The sequence below is a fragment of the Copadichromis virginalis genome, linkage group LG3, assembly GCF_057382275.1.
Source record: "Copadichromis virginalis isolate Kocher_CV1m ecotype Utaka linkage group LG3, C_Virginalis_male_GT1.1, whole genome shotgun sequence".
NCBI classification, from domain to species: Eukaryota; Metazoa; Chordata; class Actinopteri; order Cichliformes; family Cichlidae; genus Copadichromis; species Copadichromis virginalis.
This window is the reverse complement of record NC_140620.1, coordinates 53,240,689-53,254,281: the sequence shown is the minus strand read 5'-3', so window position 1 is coordinate 53,254,281 and position 13,593 is coordinate 53,240,689. Positions and strand designations below refer to the sequence as shown.

Here is a 13,593-nt window from a genome sequence, read left to right as displayed (position 1 = left end):
TCATACAAGATAATAGAAATGTCAGTGTATTCAAACTAAAATCACTTTTGTGTTTTATATGAAACTTGATGGAATTAATTTCAGAGAAACATACCTTATACCATAGCTCCTATGATTTCATTATTTTTGTTTTTTGCGTTACTCATATAAGACCAGCAACAGGAAAGTTTTGTAAATAACCTCTCTCTTAGTCTTTGAATCAATAAAGTCATTTCATATTTGTTGTTAGTGTTGAAATCTTCCTGTGGCACAGGCTTTATACGTTACCTGCAACCTTTGTCTTCAAAGGGTGCATGGCTGCAGTCTTAATCACTTTCATTAAAAAATTGTAATTCTTCTCAAAGTCTGCAATCTTGGACATTATGTAATCAAAACAAGTAGATGAGGTTTCACAGCTTCTTTTTAAACTTTACTATCACTTTACTATCTGCTGGCAGCTTAAGCAACATGAACTTTACTTCTCTCTCAGCTGCAGGCTCTCTGTCTCCTGTTGGTTCGAGTTTGAGGTAAACACAACAAAAAATCTAGAATCACATACTGAAAAAAGTGCCTGATCATATCTGTTAAAGGACAGTGTACAGCAGCTTCCTGCATACAGTGGCAGGCAGTCTATGTAGGAAACAAAACAAATAGGGGCTGATGGGATGCAGATGCAGCCGAAACACACTGTGCTAAATAATTAGCAGAAGAAGTGCTGAGATAAAGTTTAAAAACTAGCTGAGGACCTGCTTGCTATATAACTCTCTTGTCAGGTAACCAGAAGGTTGGTGGTTCGATCCCAGGCTGCTCCAGTCTGCATGCCAAATATCCTTGGGCAAGATACTAACCCCACGTTGCTCTCCGATGCATCCATCGGAGTGTGAATGTGTATGAATGTTAGATACTTAGCACTTAAGCTTAGAAGTGCTTGTGTAACGCATTGTCACAACTGGATGGAATTATCACACTTGACTATCTGAAAGAGGCCTGGCAGTGTGACCTTGGTACGAGAATTACAGACAATCAATGGACAAAAGCCCAGGAAAAGGTACACTCTTCCTCTGTTTGCATTCGTCATGGACTCTTACAGTTTAAAGTGCTACATAGACTCCATTTATCAAAGTTGAAACTGTCAAAAATGTTCCCCAATGTAAACTCCTGCGAAAGATGTAAACAGCAACCTGCTTCACTGGTGCATATGTTTTGGAATTGTCCCTGTATAGCAACATATTGGAATAATGTCTTTCACATCTTGTCTAAAATTCTAAAAAAAACCCACTTAAGTCAGACCCAATCTGTGCTTTATTTGGAGTGAAGCTGGTTGTTGTAGACCTATCAGCCACCCAAAATAATGTGATATGTTTTGTGATGCTGCTGGCACGCCATTTGATTCTACTAAATTGGAAACAAAAGGTGCCTCCTACCACATCAGCGTTAATACAAGATGTATTGAGACACTTGCAACTGGAAATAATTAAACTCCTACTAAAGGGGAGGTTGGAGGAATTCCATTCAACCTGGCAACCTTTTATAGATCTCTTCAATACTGTACAGATATAAATGATCACTGAGCCTCATTGGTAGTTCGATAAATAGCATCCTCTGTCCAACGTTCTTTCGTTGTTTGTTGTTGCTTTCTTTGTTTTGTTTTGTTTTGACTTTGTTTAATTTTTATTGTATATATGTAATCATTTATATTTGAATCTTAGTTGCCTCTATGATAAAGAACACTGGAAAACCAAATAAAGAGATTTGAGAAAAAAAAAGAAAGAAGTGCTTGTGTGAATGGGTGTGATTGGGTGAATGAATTAGCTGTATAAAGCGCTTTGAGTGCTCGGACAGAGTAGAAAAGCGCTATAGAAGAACCAGTCCATTTACCAAATTAGTATTAGCTACACCAAAACATGGCAATGAATTTTAAAATAAAAAATGTTTATGCACAGTCATAAAACGACTATACTACTATACATATAAAATAATTTACACTGACTTGAACTGGACTAATGGTACAATCATCAAAATATTTAAACATTAAAACCAGTATAAAATGGACCCCAACTGTTGTTTCAGATACTTGTCTTCTTCTTCTTCTTTAGTTGCTAATCTAAAGAGACAGTATAACTGATGAGTTAACAGAGCCATGTGGTGACATTAAAAGATAAAACTTTGGTCTGTTTTTGCAGCAACATTCATACTTTTTCCAGTTGTAGGTTGTAGATCTAAAAAGTGTCTGTCTGAATGTTCTTTGTTTAAACAACCAAACCAGCGCATATCGTTAACAGGAAAATAGTCAGACCACTCAGCTTAACACTCATCAGCTTTAAGGGATCTCACAATTTTTATTTACTCACACAAACTTCTGGGCAAGAAGGAATTTCAAGAAACCCAACCTGAAAGTTTAAGATATCCATCCATCCATTCTTTTCCATTTCGCAAGGGAGCTGGAGCCTATTCCAGCTAACATAGGGCGAGAGGCAATGTACACTCTGAAAAGTCTGTCACAGGACTAACACATACAGATAAACAACACTAACATACATTCACTAATTAACCTAACCCCACTAACTGTCTTTGGACTGTGAGAGGAAGCCTGAGGACCCAGAGAAAACCCATGCAACCACGGGAAGAACATCGAACTCAGGACCTTTTTGCTGCGAGGCAATAACTAAACCACTGTACAGCAAAGTGTGAGATAATTATCAAAATTTATGAAATGATTGCCTGAAATTTAACTTACAGATGGAAAAAATACTGTTCAAAGTGCTAATATCGGAAAAAATAAATACATACAAAGTTATCACTGAATTAATTCAGTTCAGTTAAATTCAATTACATTTTTTTTATTGTTTGTTTAAAGGACTAGGTACATTATTTATATCACTAAACTGTATACATGAAACCTGCAAGTTAGACTATGGAGCTGTCGACTGAGTGGTGGAGTCTTTTTTGATTATCAAGTGGGCACCCTCCTTCCTTGATGTTTCACTGATAAGCCCACCACGTCTCCGGAAGGTTTAGCGGTCAATCCCAGGCTCACCCCCAAAACACCATCTACCCAGTAGAGGCCTGGCTGAAGTCCAGCAAGTGTTTATGTTCCTTACACAATGGAGACCAAACTAAAGTTCTGTCTTTTGAGCCAGAACCAATGACTGCCTTTATTTTTAACACTTCTGGATAGTTTCTTCACCACTTGCTGATCTACTCTCTACTCTGATCTCCTCCATACCACTGGCTAAGATTTTTGGAGATGGAAATATATCATAGCTAAGCAGCTGCTCCAGCTTCTCCAACTTGGTGACCAGAACCTCATATGAGGTTAGTGGCCACATGAGACATGACCTCATGGAAAGAGGCAAAGGTCCAAAGCACGCACGCACACATACACACACACACACACACACACACACACATATATATATATATATATATATATATATATATATATATATATGTGTGTGTGTGTGTATATACACTCAACAAAAATATAAACGCAACACCTTTGTTACTGCTCCCATTCCCCATGGGATGGACGTAGAGACCTAAAATTCATTCCAGATACACAATATAACCATCCCTCCCAAACAGTGGTCACAAATCAGTCCAAATGTGTGGTAGTGGGCACATCTGCTATATTGAGATAATCCATCCCACCTCACAGGTGTGCCACATCAGGATGCTGATCTGACATCATGAGTAGTGCACAGGTGTACCTCAGACTGCCCACAACAAAAGGCCACCCTGGAATGTGCAGTTTTGTCATATGTGTATATGTATATATATGTATATATATATATATATATATATATATATATATGTGTGTGCCCTCGAGGCCTGGAGTTCGACGCCTGTGTCTTAAACTGGTGAGTTGAACCTCTTAGCCGTCACTCACTCTAGCCTTAGGTTCTCTTTGTGGTTTTTGATAAAAGGTCACTTTATCGTTTATTTTTTTTAAAAAAGTAAAAAAAAAGAAAAGTACAATTTTTTTAAAAAGTAATTAATCGTCCAATTTCTGTAATTAATTGCGATTAATCGCATTTACTTGATCAATATCCTGGTTGCAATTAAATTTTTTCAACTTTATATTTAAGCTTGTAACTGACATTTATGCAATATAATGAAGTTAATTCAGAATAAACACAAAGAATGTATGCTTAAATTCAAACAGAAATTGAATAACAAACAGAATTTGCATGAGCAAACAGTCTCGAGAAAAAAAGGGAAAACATACACACTTAACATGTTTATTGAACATCTTGAACATTCATGCTAACAAAGAAATCTTTCATTTATCCGCTTTTTCTCCTTAAGTCTTGGGGAGGCACTTCAAGTCCTTGAAACGAGGAATCAAAGCTATGTAAAGCGCGTCTTGTCAATGATATTAATAGGTCCGTAGTTTGTTGTAATCCACTTGGCATTGTGTCAGTAAATATGACCATGGTAGACTTACTGAGTCCCCGATGCTCCGTGAGTGGTTTATCGCAAGCTGGGTGAAGCATTACTCAAAGTCCTAGCGGCATCTCGGACTAACGTATGCATCGCGTCAATGTGATATTTCAAGCTGGAAGTGCTTTGGTGAAAAGAAAATTCCTTCTTCCACAATGTGCATAATATTTTATGTCAGTCGACTATTCCGTCTTGTAATTTTTTTAATACTCAAATTTCCAATGTGCGTTTATCATCTTCCATACTGAGTTGATTGATTCAGTTGCCCGTCACTACAAGATCAACTACCCATTTGCGCATGTGTGAAGGCAACTCTACTTGGACAAACTGCCGGAAATGCGTTGACAGTAATATCCACGGATTTTGAGTCATTCTGCACTCCAGATGCGTTAATTGTGTTAAAAATTTTTAAAATTGCGTTGACCGTGATGGAGGATTAATTTGCGTTAACACGTTAATGTTGACAGCACTAGTATGTTTCAGTTATGTTAAACCAAGTTATATGTTTCAAATATAAATTTTTAAAAAAGTGTACAATAACTTGCAAATCTCATAAAACAGCATTTTATTTGCAACAGAACACAGAAACATAGCATGTTTAAACAATTTAAGGAAAAATAGAAAGATAATTTGTTTTTAACAAGCTAGGTATAAACAAACTAAGTGTATGAGTCAAACTATAAAAGACAGCATTAAATCTTTCCAATCACGAACAAAGATATATATCTAACTCAAACACAGTGCTGTGTGTTACCTCATCGGTTCACATGCGTTTGTATTATTTGGTAACATATAAACTTTTACCATATGGTTCCACACATGATATAAACAATATACAATTCAAAGTTTGATCCAGGTTCCACAACGAAATACTCCCTGTTGTTCAGAAATATAGGCGGTATTTACTGTTTCATTAGAGATTCTGTAACAAGAAAGATGCAACTTAACAGGTGTCAGGATTTTCATCTCAGTTGTGTTTAAACCATGCACCAAAAAAGTGCCACTAAAAAAGCTGAGAAACTAGAGACTATCTGGTAGCAGCATAGATCACATTTGACTCCATTTGGATTCTTTTTGCTTTCGGCTGAAACGTTACTGTAGCATAGTTCAAGTCATCATTGTCTCGACTCTGTGAAAAGAACATTCACAATGAATAATAATTACTTATAAAGTAATTATTATTTTGATGGATAAACATCCATTAAGTTTTGCTTAGAAGAACATGAGCAATACAACATACAGACATACACAAATAGATTTAACATAATACATATAGCAACACATCAAATGTTAGTTTGTGGTATATGAGCTAGTTTTGTTTGGGCCTTGTGAAAGTACAAAAGTGCATTTTAAATTTAATCACCTCACTTTGGTCCAGATTTTGTTGGTCTTTAAAAGCTAGAAGGCAAAAACAACACAGTTACTCTGACTGTTCAGTAGAGCACATAATAAAGATTAAATACAAAAAGCAAAACAGACAGAACACCAAAGGTGACGCTCGTCAGCTTAGCTACAATGTCAGGTTCTTCTGCTAGAAAAATCCAGAAAATTTAAACCTCCAAAACTGTTTTATGGCTTTCAAATCATGTGCACATGCACAATAAAATACATTTTTAGGAAAATCTTACGTTTAAATTTGCTGTCCATGCCATCCGCAGGCTCATCAGTGTCTTTTCAAAAACAAGACACTGAATTTGTTTCAATTTGATTCAATAATAATCAAATTATAGAAAATTGTTGTATATGCAATGCAGGAAGTGTAGCATATTTAGAAAAAGAAGTATCAAAACCACGGGAACCAAAACAAACCAAAGACTACAATAATAGTCTACAGAACAATAATGCAATAATCTTACCACCAACGTTTAAATGTGTCACACTGAAAAGCAGACGTCTATCTGAGTGAAATCCACAGAAATACAGCCCAGAGTCAGATTGATCCACTTTCTTGATTTTGAGGAAAAGAGTGGAGATGTTGGTTGTCATTTCAAATTTTCCATTTCGAAATCCATCACTGTATGTAGCCTCACGTTTGGAATTTACCAAACGAGAGACATATCGGACTGTGGTACTGTTGACCAATCTAAACCAGAAAGTCATAGAGTCCATTTTGGAGTTGTTAGTGCACTGCAGAGTCACATCTTCACCTGGGTGGACCTTTGTGGTCTGAAAATCAGAAGCTGAAATGGAAATCCCCCCTGAAACAATGAAAAAGAAAATAGACAAAATGTTCCTTAGAGACTTACTGTAAGATAACATGATGGGGAATTCGATATCTCTAAATAGTAAAGTTGGTAATAAGCAAATGTAGTTGATGATGGGTTAAACAAACAATGATAAGTTGATGATCAAGTTAAGAAACTATACTTACAGAAGCTACAGAGACTTAAAGCTGTTATAAAGCTGAAGTTCATCGTTGTGTGTCTGATGCTCTGCAAGCCCGCAGTTGGTGTGTTCACTAGAAAGGTTGCTCTCAGTTTCCTACTGTGAAGGCAATAGAGGCGGAGTGTCACCCGGTGCTTAAATAATTTCAAACTGGCTCACTCAGACAGTGTTTATTCCTGTTCAGCCATTTTATAGATAGTAACATGAACCCACACATTACTGTTAACAAGTAACAGCTAATTTAATTTAATCTTCATTTAATTTCACTTCATTTCCCAAGATGAATCTATTTCAGTTATCACGTTCTAAATACAGATGTTTGCCAATAGGGTCAAGAAAAACTCAAACAGCACAAAATAAGAATATATTGAATGTAAGCAAAAAGGTCAGTTATCGTACCCTCCTTTAATTAGGCTGCTAAGCCTGATAATGCTGATTCGTTTTCGAGCTCTACTGTTATTGCCGGGATGTCCGGTGTGTTTGTGGTGCAGACCCAAGAGCAGGAAAACACGAGGGACATAACTGAATTTAACAAAAAGCAAACCTTTAATTAAGACTGACAGAGAAACATAGAAACAAAAAGGCAATGGCAAAACTAAAATATAACCTAAACTGGGGAAGCAAGGATTAACTATGACAACAGTGACATGAACATGAATCTGAACCCAAGCTTGAAAGTAATCCTGTGACAATCAGATTTGAAAAAACCTCCATAGTGCTGAGTCAGCACTCTTAAAGGTTATTAATGGGTGTGAATGGGTTAATGACTGAATGTAGTGTAAAGCGCTTAGGGACTTAGGGACTAAGTAAAGCGCTATACAAATACAGGCCATTTTAATGATATTTTCCTTCCTGTTTAGGTTTTGTTAGTTTAGTTATTGTATTTCTGAGTTTTTGTTTATGTTTGCTCTCCCTCAATTAAAGGCATGTTTTCAGCTTAAGTATATTGTCAGTGTTTGCATTAGGGTCAACATTTTCTCTACTATATGGCAGACGTGACAATGGCAGATTTATCTGCCTCTTTTTGGTCTCAGGTTCAGAATGTATTGAATATAAATTTTTTTTGGACCTTCCTCCCAGTTTTGCTTAACCCTTTATGGCTGGTCAGAGCAGGCACGCTCCATTTTACGTAACTATTTTTAAATCCCGGTAGAACTGCAACTGTTAGATTTGTATTTTTTATTGTCATTTATGCTTAGAAATATTTAACCATATATGCTTAGAGGTGTATAATCAATTGTGTAGTGATAGGATGTGTGATCCTTAATAGTCTGCAAAGGTTTTGTGTGCATTCCAGAGTGTTCTGGCTTTCACACCCACATCCTGGGAGCATGGGAGAGGGCATACCTTCTCTTATTGTTTTATGGTAGGATAAACGTAGCTATATCTGTTTTAGTCTAAGTGCCTTTTGTTTAGATGAACTGCTGGACTTCCAGACCAGCAGGTTTAGGTTTAGGTTTATGGGGTCACACTCTGACCACACACACACTTACACAACGCACAGGCAAGCTGCTCTTTGTTTGTGTAAATGCTGTTAAAATGTTCTGTGTAGATTTCATGATGTAGATGACTGATTTATAATAAGTTACATAATTTCATGAATATATATAGTTTGTGTTAAAATGTCTTTATTTGAAATGTACATGTGTAAAGTGTAAGAGGTAGTGTCTCGTGAGAATACCCTTAACGAGAGTACACGAGACTTTTCATGGACTGCGAGGGAGCAGATGTCTCTCATGAAGCGATTTTAAGCTAAAAGTTTGCTAAAAGAAAAGGCAATACAAGGACTTAAGGACCTCTTTTCAAGACAAGCAGCCAACGAGGTATTTGTCATTTGAGAAATGTTTTTTTTATTTGTGTTTGACTTAATATGTGTACTGTAAAGTTGCTAATTGGTTTGTACTGTTCGCTCGTGACCAGTTCTCACGGCGTATTGGCGTAATGGCGTATCGGCGTACTGGTGATGGTGAAGCTGAGGAGAGAAGGCCCAAGTAATAAACGCCCATTTCAAAGAACCGACCTGTGTCTGTGTTGTCGTGAAGAGAGCTACAGTTTGTATGTAGACGTCATATGTTAATGAACCTATGCTTATTCATGTAACCTGAATAAAAGAGCAGTGTTACGGGGGAGCAGATGAGAATCTGACAGAGGTCAAGTGGGTGGATGCATGAGTAACATGAAGAACTTTGCCTACTTGGTGTTCAATGCTTTTGCTGTGTAATTAAATTATCTTGAATGTTCCAGTGAATAGGTTTAAGCTACAAACCTATCAGCAACCACATAAGCAAGCGCAATAAAGTTTTTTTTGCATATGAAACCGGAGGAAGTGTACTTCCAATTTATGCATTCAGCTTGTCCTAGGTCACGGTTTCCCTCCACATATGGCTTTGCAAAAATTGTCTAAAAAGCATTTGCAGCAACAAAAACATAATATTCCAGAAACACCTTTTGCCGATCTGATCAACTATACATAACTCTTCCTACGTTGGAATAAATGTCAGCACGATCTGTCTGATGTCCGCCATTACCTGCCCGAAACCGGAAATGACGTCATTTTTGCGGAAAATGCTTCAGAGGCATCTTTCTGGCTCTGAAGCAGAAAGATATTTCTGCTTGTCTATTAAACCACTTCTGGAATGTCTAGATGATATTAAAACTTTGATGGCCCTAAATTTTTTCAAATGTAATTCATTCAAACAGAGGTGATCGTGTTTGGTCCTTGCAGACCTTGTGATTCTTTCTCTATTGATTTTGGACCCCTGGCAGAGTATTTTAAACTTGTTGTTACTAACCTGAGTTTTAAGATGGACTGGGATTTTAAACTGGACACCCGAATTAGGGCTACTGTCAAGTCCACTTTTTATCATTTAAGGCATTTGGCAGAGGTAAGACCTATTTTATCCAGGCCTCATTTTGTAACAATAATCCATGCTCCTGTTTCATACAAAGTATACACCTCAGTTTGTTCTTTGGATGTTTTACAATATGAAAAAGACGTAATTTCACATACTGTAAAGATTCAATACCTGATTTAAAAATGATGTATTATCCAATGTCACTAAGCCATCCTTACCTTTAAACATAACCTCACATATTCCTCTTCTGCCAAGTATCCTTGGCCAAGTTGCTCTGTGTGTGTATATGTATGAATGTCTATGAATGTTAGATAGAAAGAACTTACCTGGAGGAAGCTTATAAAAAAGTGCTTTTTGAATGTGTGAATGAGGCAAGTTGTACAAAGCACTTGTTCTCAGAGTAGAAAAGTGCTATAGAAGAACCAGGCCATTTACCATGTCTGAGTAAAATGATCTCACACTTTTTTCTCTCCCTGGGAAACGCAGCAGCTGTACCTTTTACAAGCAGATACACTGTGACAAACTACACACAAGCAGTTTGTGTGTTTGTACTGATTTCTTGAGCGCTTCAGTTTGTTGTCCACATGGAGCTGACACAGATGTACAGTCTGAAAAAGCAGACGCAAAAAACAGTTTACTTTCAAATCACCAAAAGATGCATGAATAGCACTGAAGAATTTATACACTTGAGAATAATTCATGACAAAAAGTTACTGAAGCTTAAGAAGAGTAAAGTTGTTATAAAGATGAAACACTTTATAACTGTTGGAAAGCAATGACCACTAATGAACACTTCAGAATTGTGCTGTTATTTTAAAGCAGGAATCAATGTTATGTACAAATGAATATAAAAGCAATGTGCAACAAGGGTGATATTGCCAAGGTCCTGGCTCGGAGACCCAGTGTTTTTGTTTTTTGTACTTTTACTTTTGATTTTATTATGAATCATGACTGTTGGTGTTTTGGTTTCCCAGTGTTTATTCTGTGCTCCCTCTGTTTTGTGTCATCCCTGCCTGTGTGTCCCCTCTAGTGTAGTCAGGTCTCTGTGTTAAGCCCGCATCTGAGTCTGTGTCTTTGCGTGTGTGTGTTTCCTGTTTTACTTTAAAGGTCCGTGTCTGATGTCAGTGTGTTTACGTTTCCCCCTGTCCCGTCGTGTCTGATTACTCCCAGCTGTGCCCTCCTTCTGCGTCTCATTCTCTCGTTATCACTCTGTGTATTTAAGCCTTGTGTCTGCGTCTGTTAGTTGCTGGTTCATCTGTGTTATCCCCCTCCGTCATCTGAAGTGGTTTCCCTGCATCTGTCTACGTCTCCTTGCATCTCCATTTGTGTCTCTAGGTTTCAGGTTTGTTTAATGTGTAGTTTTCCTAGTTTGGGTCCAGGCTCTGTTCTGTTTTTCGCCACCCTTGCCTTTTTGTATTTTCAACCTCCATTACTAAAGCTCCCTCACATCAGAAGTGCCTGCATCTTGGGTCCTTTAATAATTCCACACAGGTTGCCCCGCGAGCCTTGACAGATATATGAGACCTTATGTTGTATCGTCTGATGAAAGAGTTTCAGATGTATTTATATTAACTGGACTCTATTTTATTTATATATGTTATGTTTGTTCAAGACATTTAGCATTATGTTTGTTTGGCGACAAAGATTTTAAATGAGCAAGAAAATATTAAGAATTAATAAAACAGAACATACACATGTACAATTACAGTAGCATTGTTTCTTCACTGCAGAGTTAGAATTGCTGCATCATATCATTAATATGATACAGCATCATTTCCAGTTACATAGTGAGTCCGTCTGGTGGCAGCATAGATCGTGTCTGTCTCGATCGCTCTTCTTTTTGCATTTGGTTGAAATGTCACTGCAGCATATTTTGGGCCATCAGAGCCATGAATCTGATTTGAGATTTATAGTCATCAAGTATCGACTGTTTCTGTTCAGGTCGTGTGCAGATTTCCATTTGATTAACAATCACATTACATGTTTGTTTGGCTAAATAGACTTTGATGGACAAAGTAAGTACTTAGAATTAACAGGAAAACACATGTGAAAATTCAGTTAGCATTGGTTCACCACAGCAAAGAATTTTATTTTTTTCTAACAAGAGTTTTTCATTTCCACACTAAGTCATGATAACCTCATCAGGCAGTTCAAGTCGCCTGCTGATTCTATCTGGTGGAAGCATAGATCACATTCGGCTCGATCTCTCTTCTTTTTGGTTTTGGTCGAACTGTCACTGCAGCATAGTTCACCTCATCAGATCCACGATTCTGTGAAAAGCACATTCAGTGTTCATTTATTATGAGTATTATATACATATTAATTATAATTATAGACAAATATAAGCAATAACAATGAAGTGTTTATGTTACGTTTCTAAAGGAAAGAAGACAATTAGTCAACAGCTAATTGGAACATACAAACTATAAATCTTATTTCTCCCTTTATACGATGTCATTTTGCACTGTAATGCTGTACAGGCACATTTTGTTTAAGCGCTGCTAATCAGAGCATAAAAGTACATTTTTAGATTGACTCACCGTGCTGTGGTCCGGATTCTGTTCTTCTTTATTTGCTAATCCACAAAAAACAAATTAGTGTTATTCTATTACATAAACCAATTATACATTTGTGAAGAGTAAAGACTATAAGAGCGATTTTGTAGCTGTAAAAAGTACCCATCTGAAGTTTCATGTTTTGAACAGCCAGACCAGTGATGACCATTAAGAGGAAAACAGACAGAACACCCAGGGTGACACTCGTCAGCTTTGCTACTTCATGAGCCTCTAATACAAAAATAAAGGTAAAAAGCCACACGGCTGAAATTTATTTCACATTCATGTGTTTTTAATCATCTGCGCAATAAAAGAAATGTTGACTTACGTTTAGAGATGCAGTCCATGTCATCCTGAGGCTCATCGGTGCCTATTGAAAAATAAAGCCTTGATCTTTTTAGTCCTCATTTCTATATTTATCTTAATCTATAACCACCATAGTCTTTGTCTACAGCGTGTTGACAATAATTACATTGCATATGTAATATAAATTAAAAGAGTAATAACCGAAGAATGAGGAGGCAAAGACTTTACAATAATCTTACCTCCAACCTTTAATTGCATGACGCTTAAATTTAGACGTCCTTCTGAGACAAATCCACAGAAATACAGCGCAGAGTCAGACACATCCACTTGTTTGATTTTGAGAAAGACATCAGAGGTTGTTTGTGTCATTTCAAATTTTCCAGGTTGAAATTCAGCATTGTAGTTAAGACTTGCAAACTTAACAGCAATAGAGTTGACTGTGGTTCCGTTGACCAGTCTGAACCAGAAAGTGATAACGTCATATGTGTAAATCCTGGGGCACTGCAGAGTGACAGTTTTACCTGCCTGCACCTCTGAGGTCTGAAACTCAGAACCTGAGGCAGCAATCCAGCATGAAACTGTGGAAACAATGAGATGTTTAATTGCTCTACATGGTGCTACATCTGTGAGTGAAAAGTTACTAATAAGCAAATGTGTTTAAATTATTATAGGTTAAAAATGCAAAAAAAGATTAGCTAATGATGTCAAAGAGTAATAGAGCAAACTTACAGAAACAAGCAAGAGCTAAAGCTTGTATCACGTTCATCATCGTGCACATGACTGCTGCCCTGCAATGTCCGCAGATGGTGTGTTCACCAGGAAGGGTGCTCTCAGTGTGATAAATGTGATAGAGGGAGGAGTTTTGTGTTGCTTTCAAAGCTAAATGCGTTTAGGTCATAGAGTCATGATACACGTGTTTAGTCTTAAAGGGCTTTTTGCAAGGTTATTTTTTGTCTTTACTTTAAAGAAGAAGAAGAAGAGTGATGCTTCATTTTTTCTCAGCTTTAAAAACATGCATTGTTGTTAAAATGCTGATAGTGTCAGGGTTGGCTGTGTGGCAGGCAAAGGGT

General features: G+C 37.1%; 1 protein-coding gene across 1 annotated transcript; it reads right to left on the bottom strand.

The window, feature by feature from the left end:
• Positions 1-11,573: 11,573 nt before the first annotated feature.
• Positions 11,574-13,320, bottom strand: LOC146715269 (uncharacterized). Its single transcript, XM_085451678.1, has 6 exons — positions 13,253-13,320; positions 12,763-13,101; positions 12,546-12,587; positions 12,341-12,448; positions 12,203-12,237; positions 11,574-11,932 (listed from the first exon to the last, which is right to left on the bottom strand). The coding sequence occupies exons 1-6, from the start codon at positions 13,299-13,301 to the stop codon at positions 11,831-11,833; spliced, it is 675 nt and encodes a 224-aa protein (XP_085307804.1). The 5' UTR covers positions 13,302-13,320; the 3' UTR covers positions 11,574-11,830.
• Positions 13,321-13,593: the final 273 nt, after the last annotated feature.

Excerpts from the sequence above, each read along its gene's own strand:
- LOC146715269 (XM_085451678.1), bottom strand. The coding sequence starts at position 13,301 with ATGTGCACGATGATGAACGTGATACAAGCTTTAGCTCTTGCTTGTTTC. Across the intron at positions 13,102-13,252 it reads TTTAGCTCTTGCTTGTTTCT|TTTCATGCTGGATTGCTGCC; the intron begins GTAAGTTTGCTC and ends TTGTTTCCACAG. Across the intron at positions 11,933-12,202 it reads AGAATCCGGACCACAGCACG|AATCGTGGATCTGATGAGGT; the intron begins GTGAGTCAATCT and ends TGCTTTTCACAG.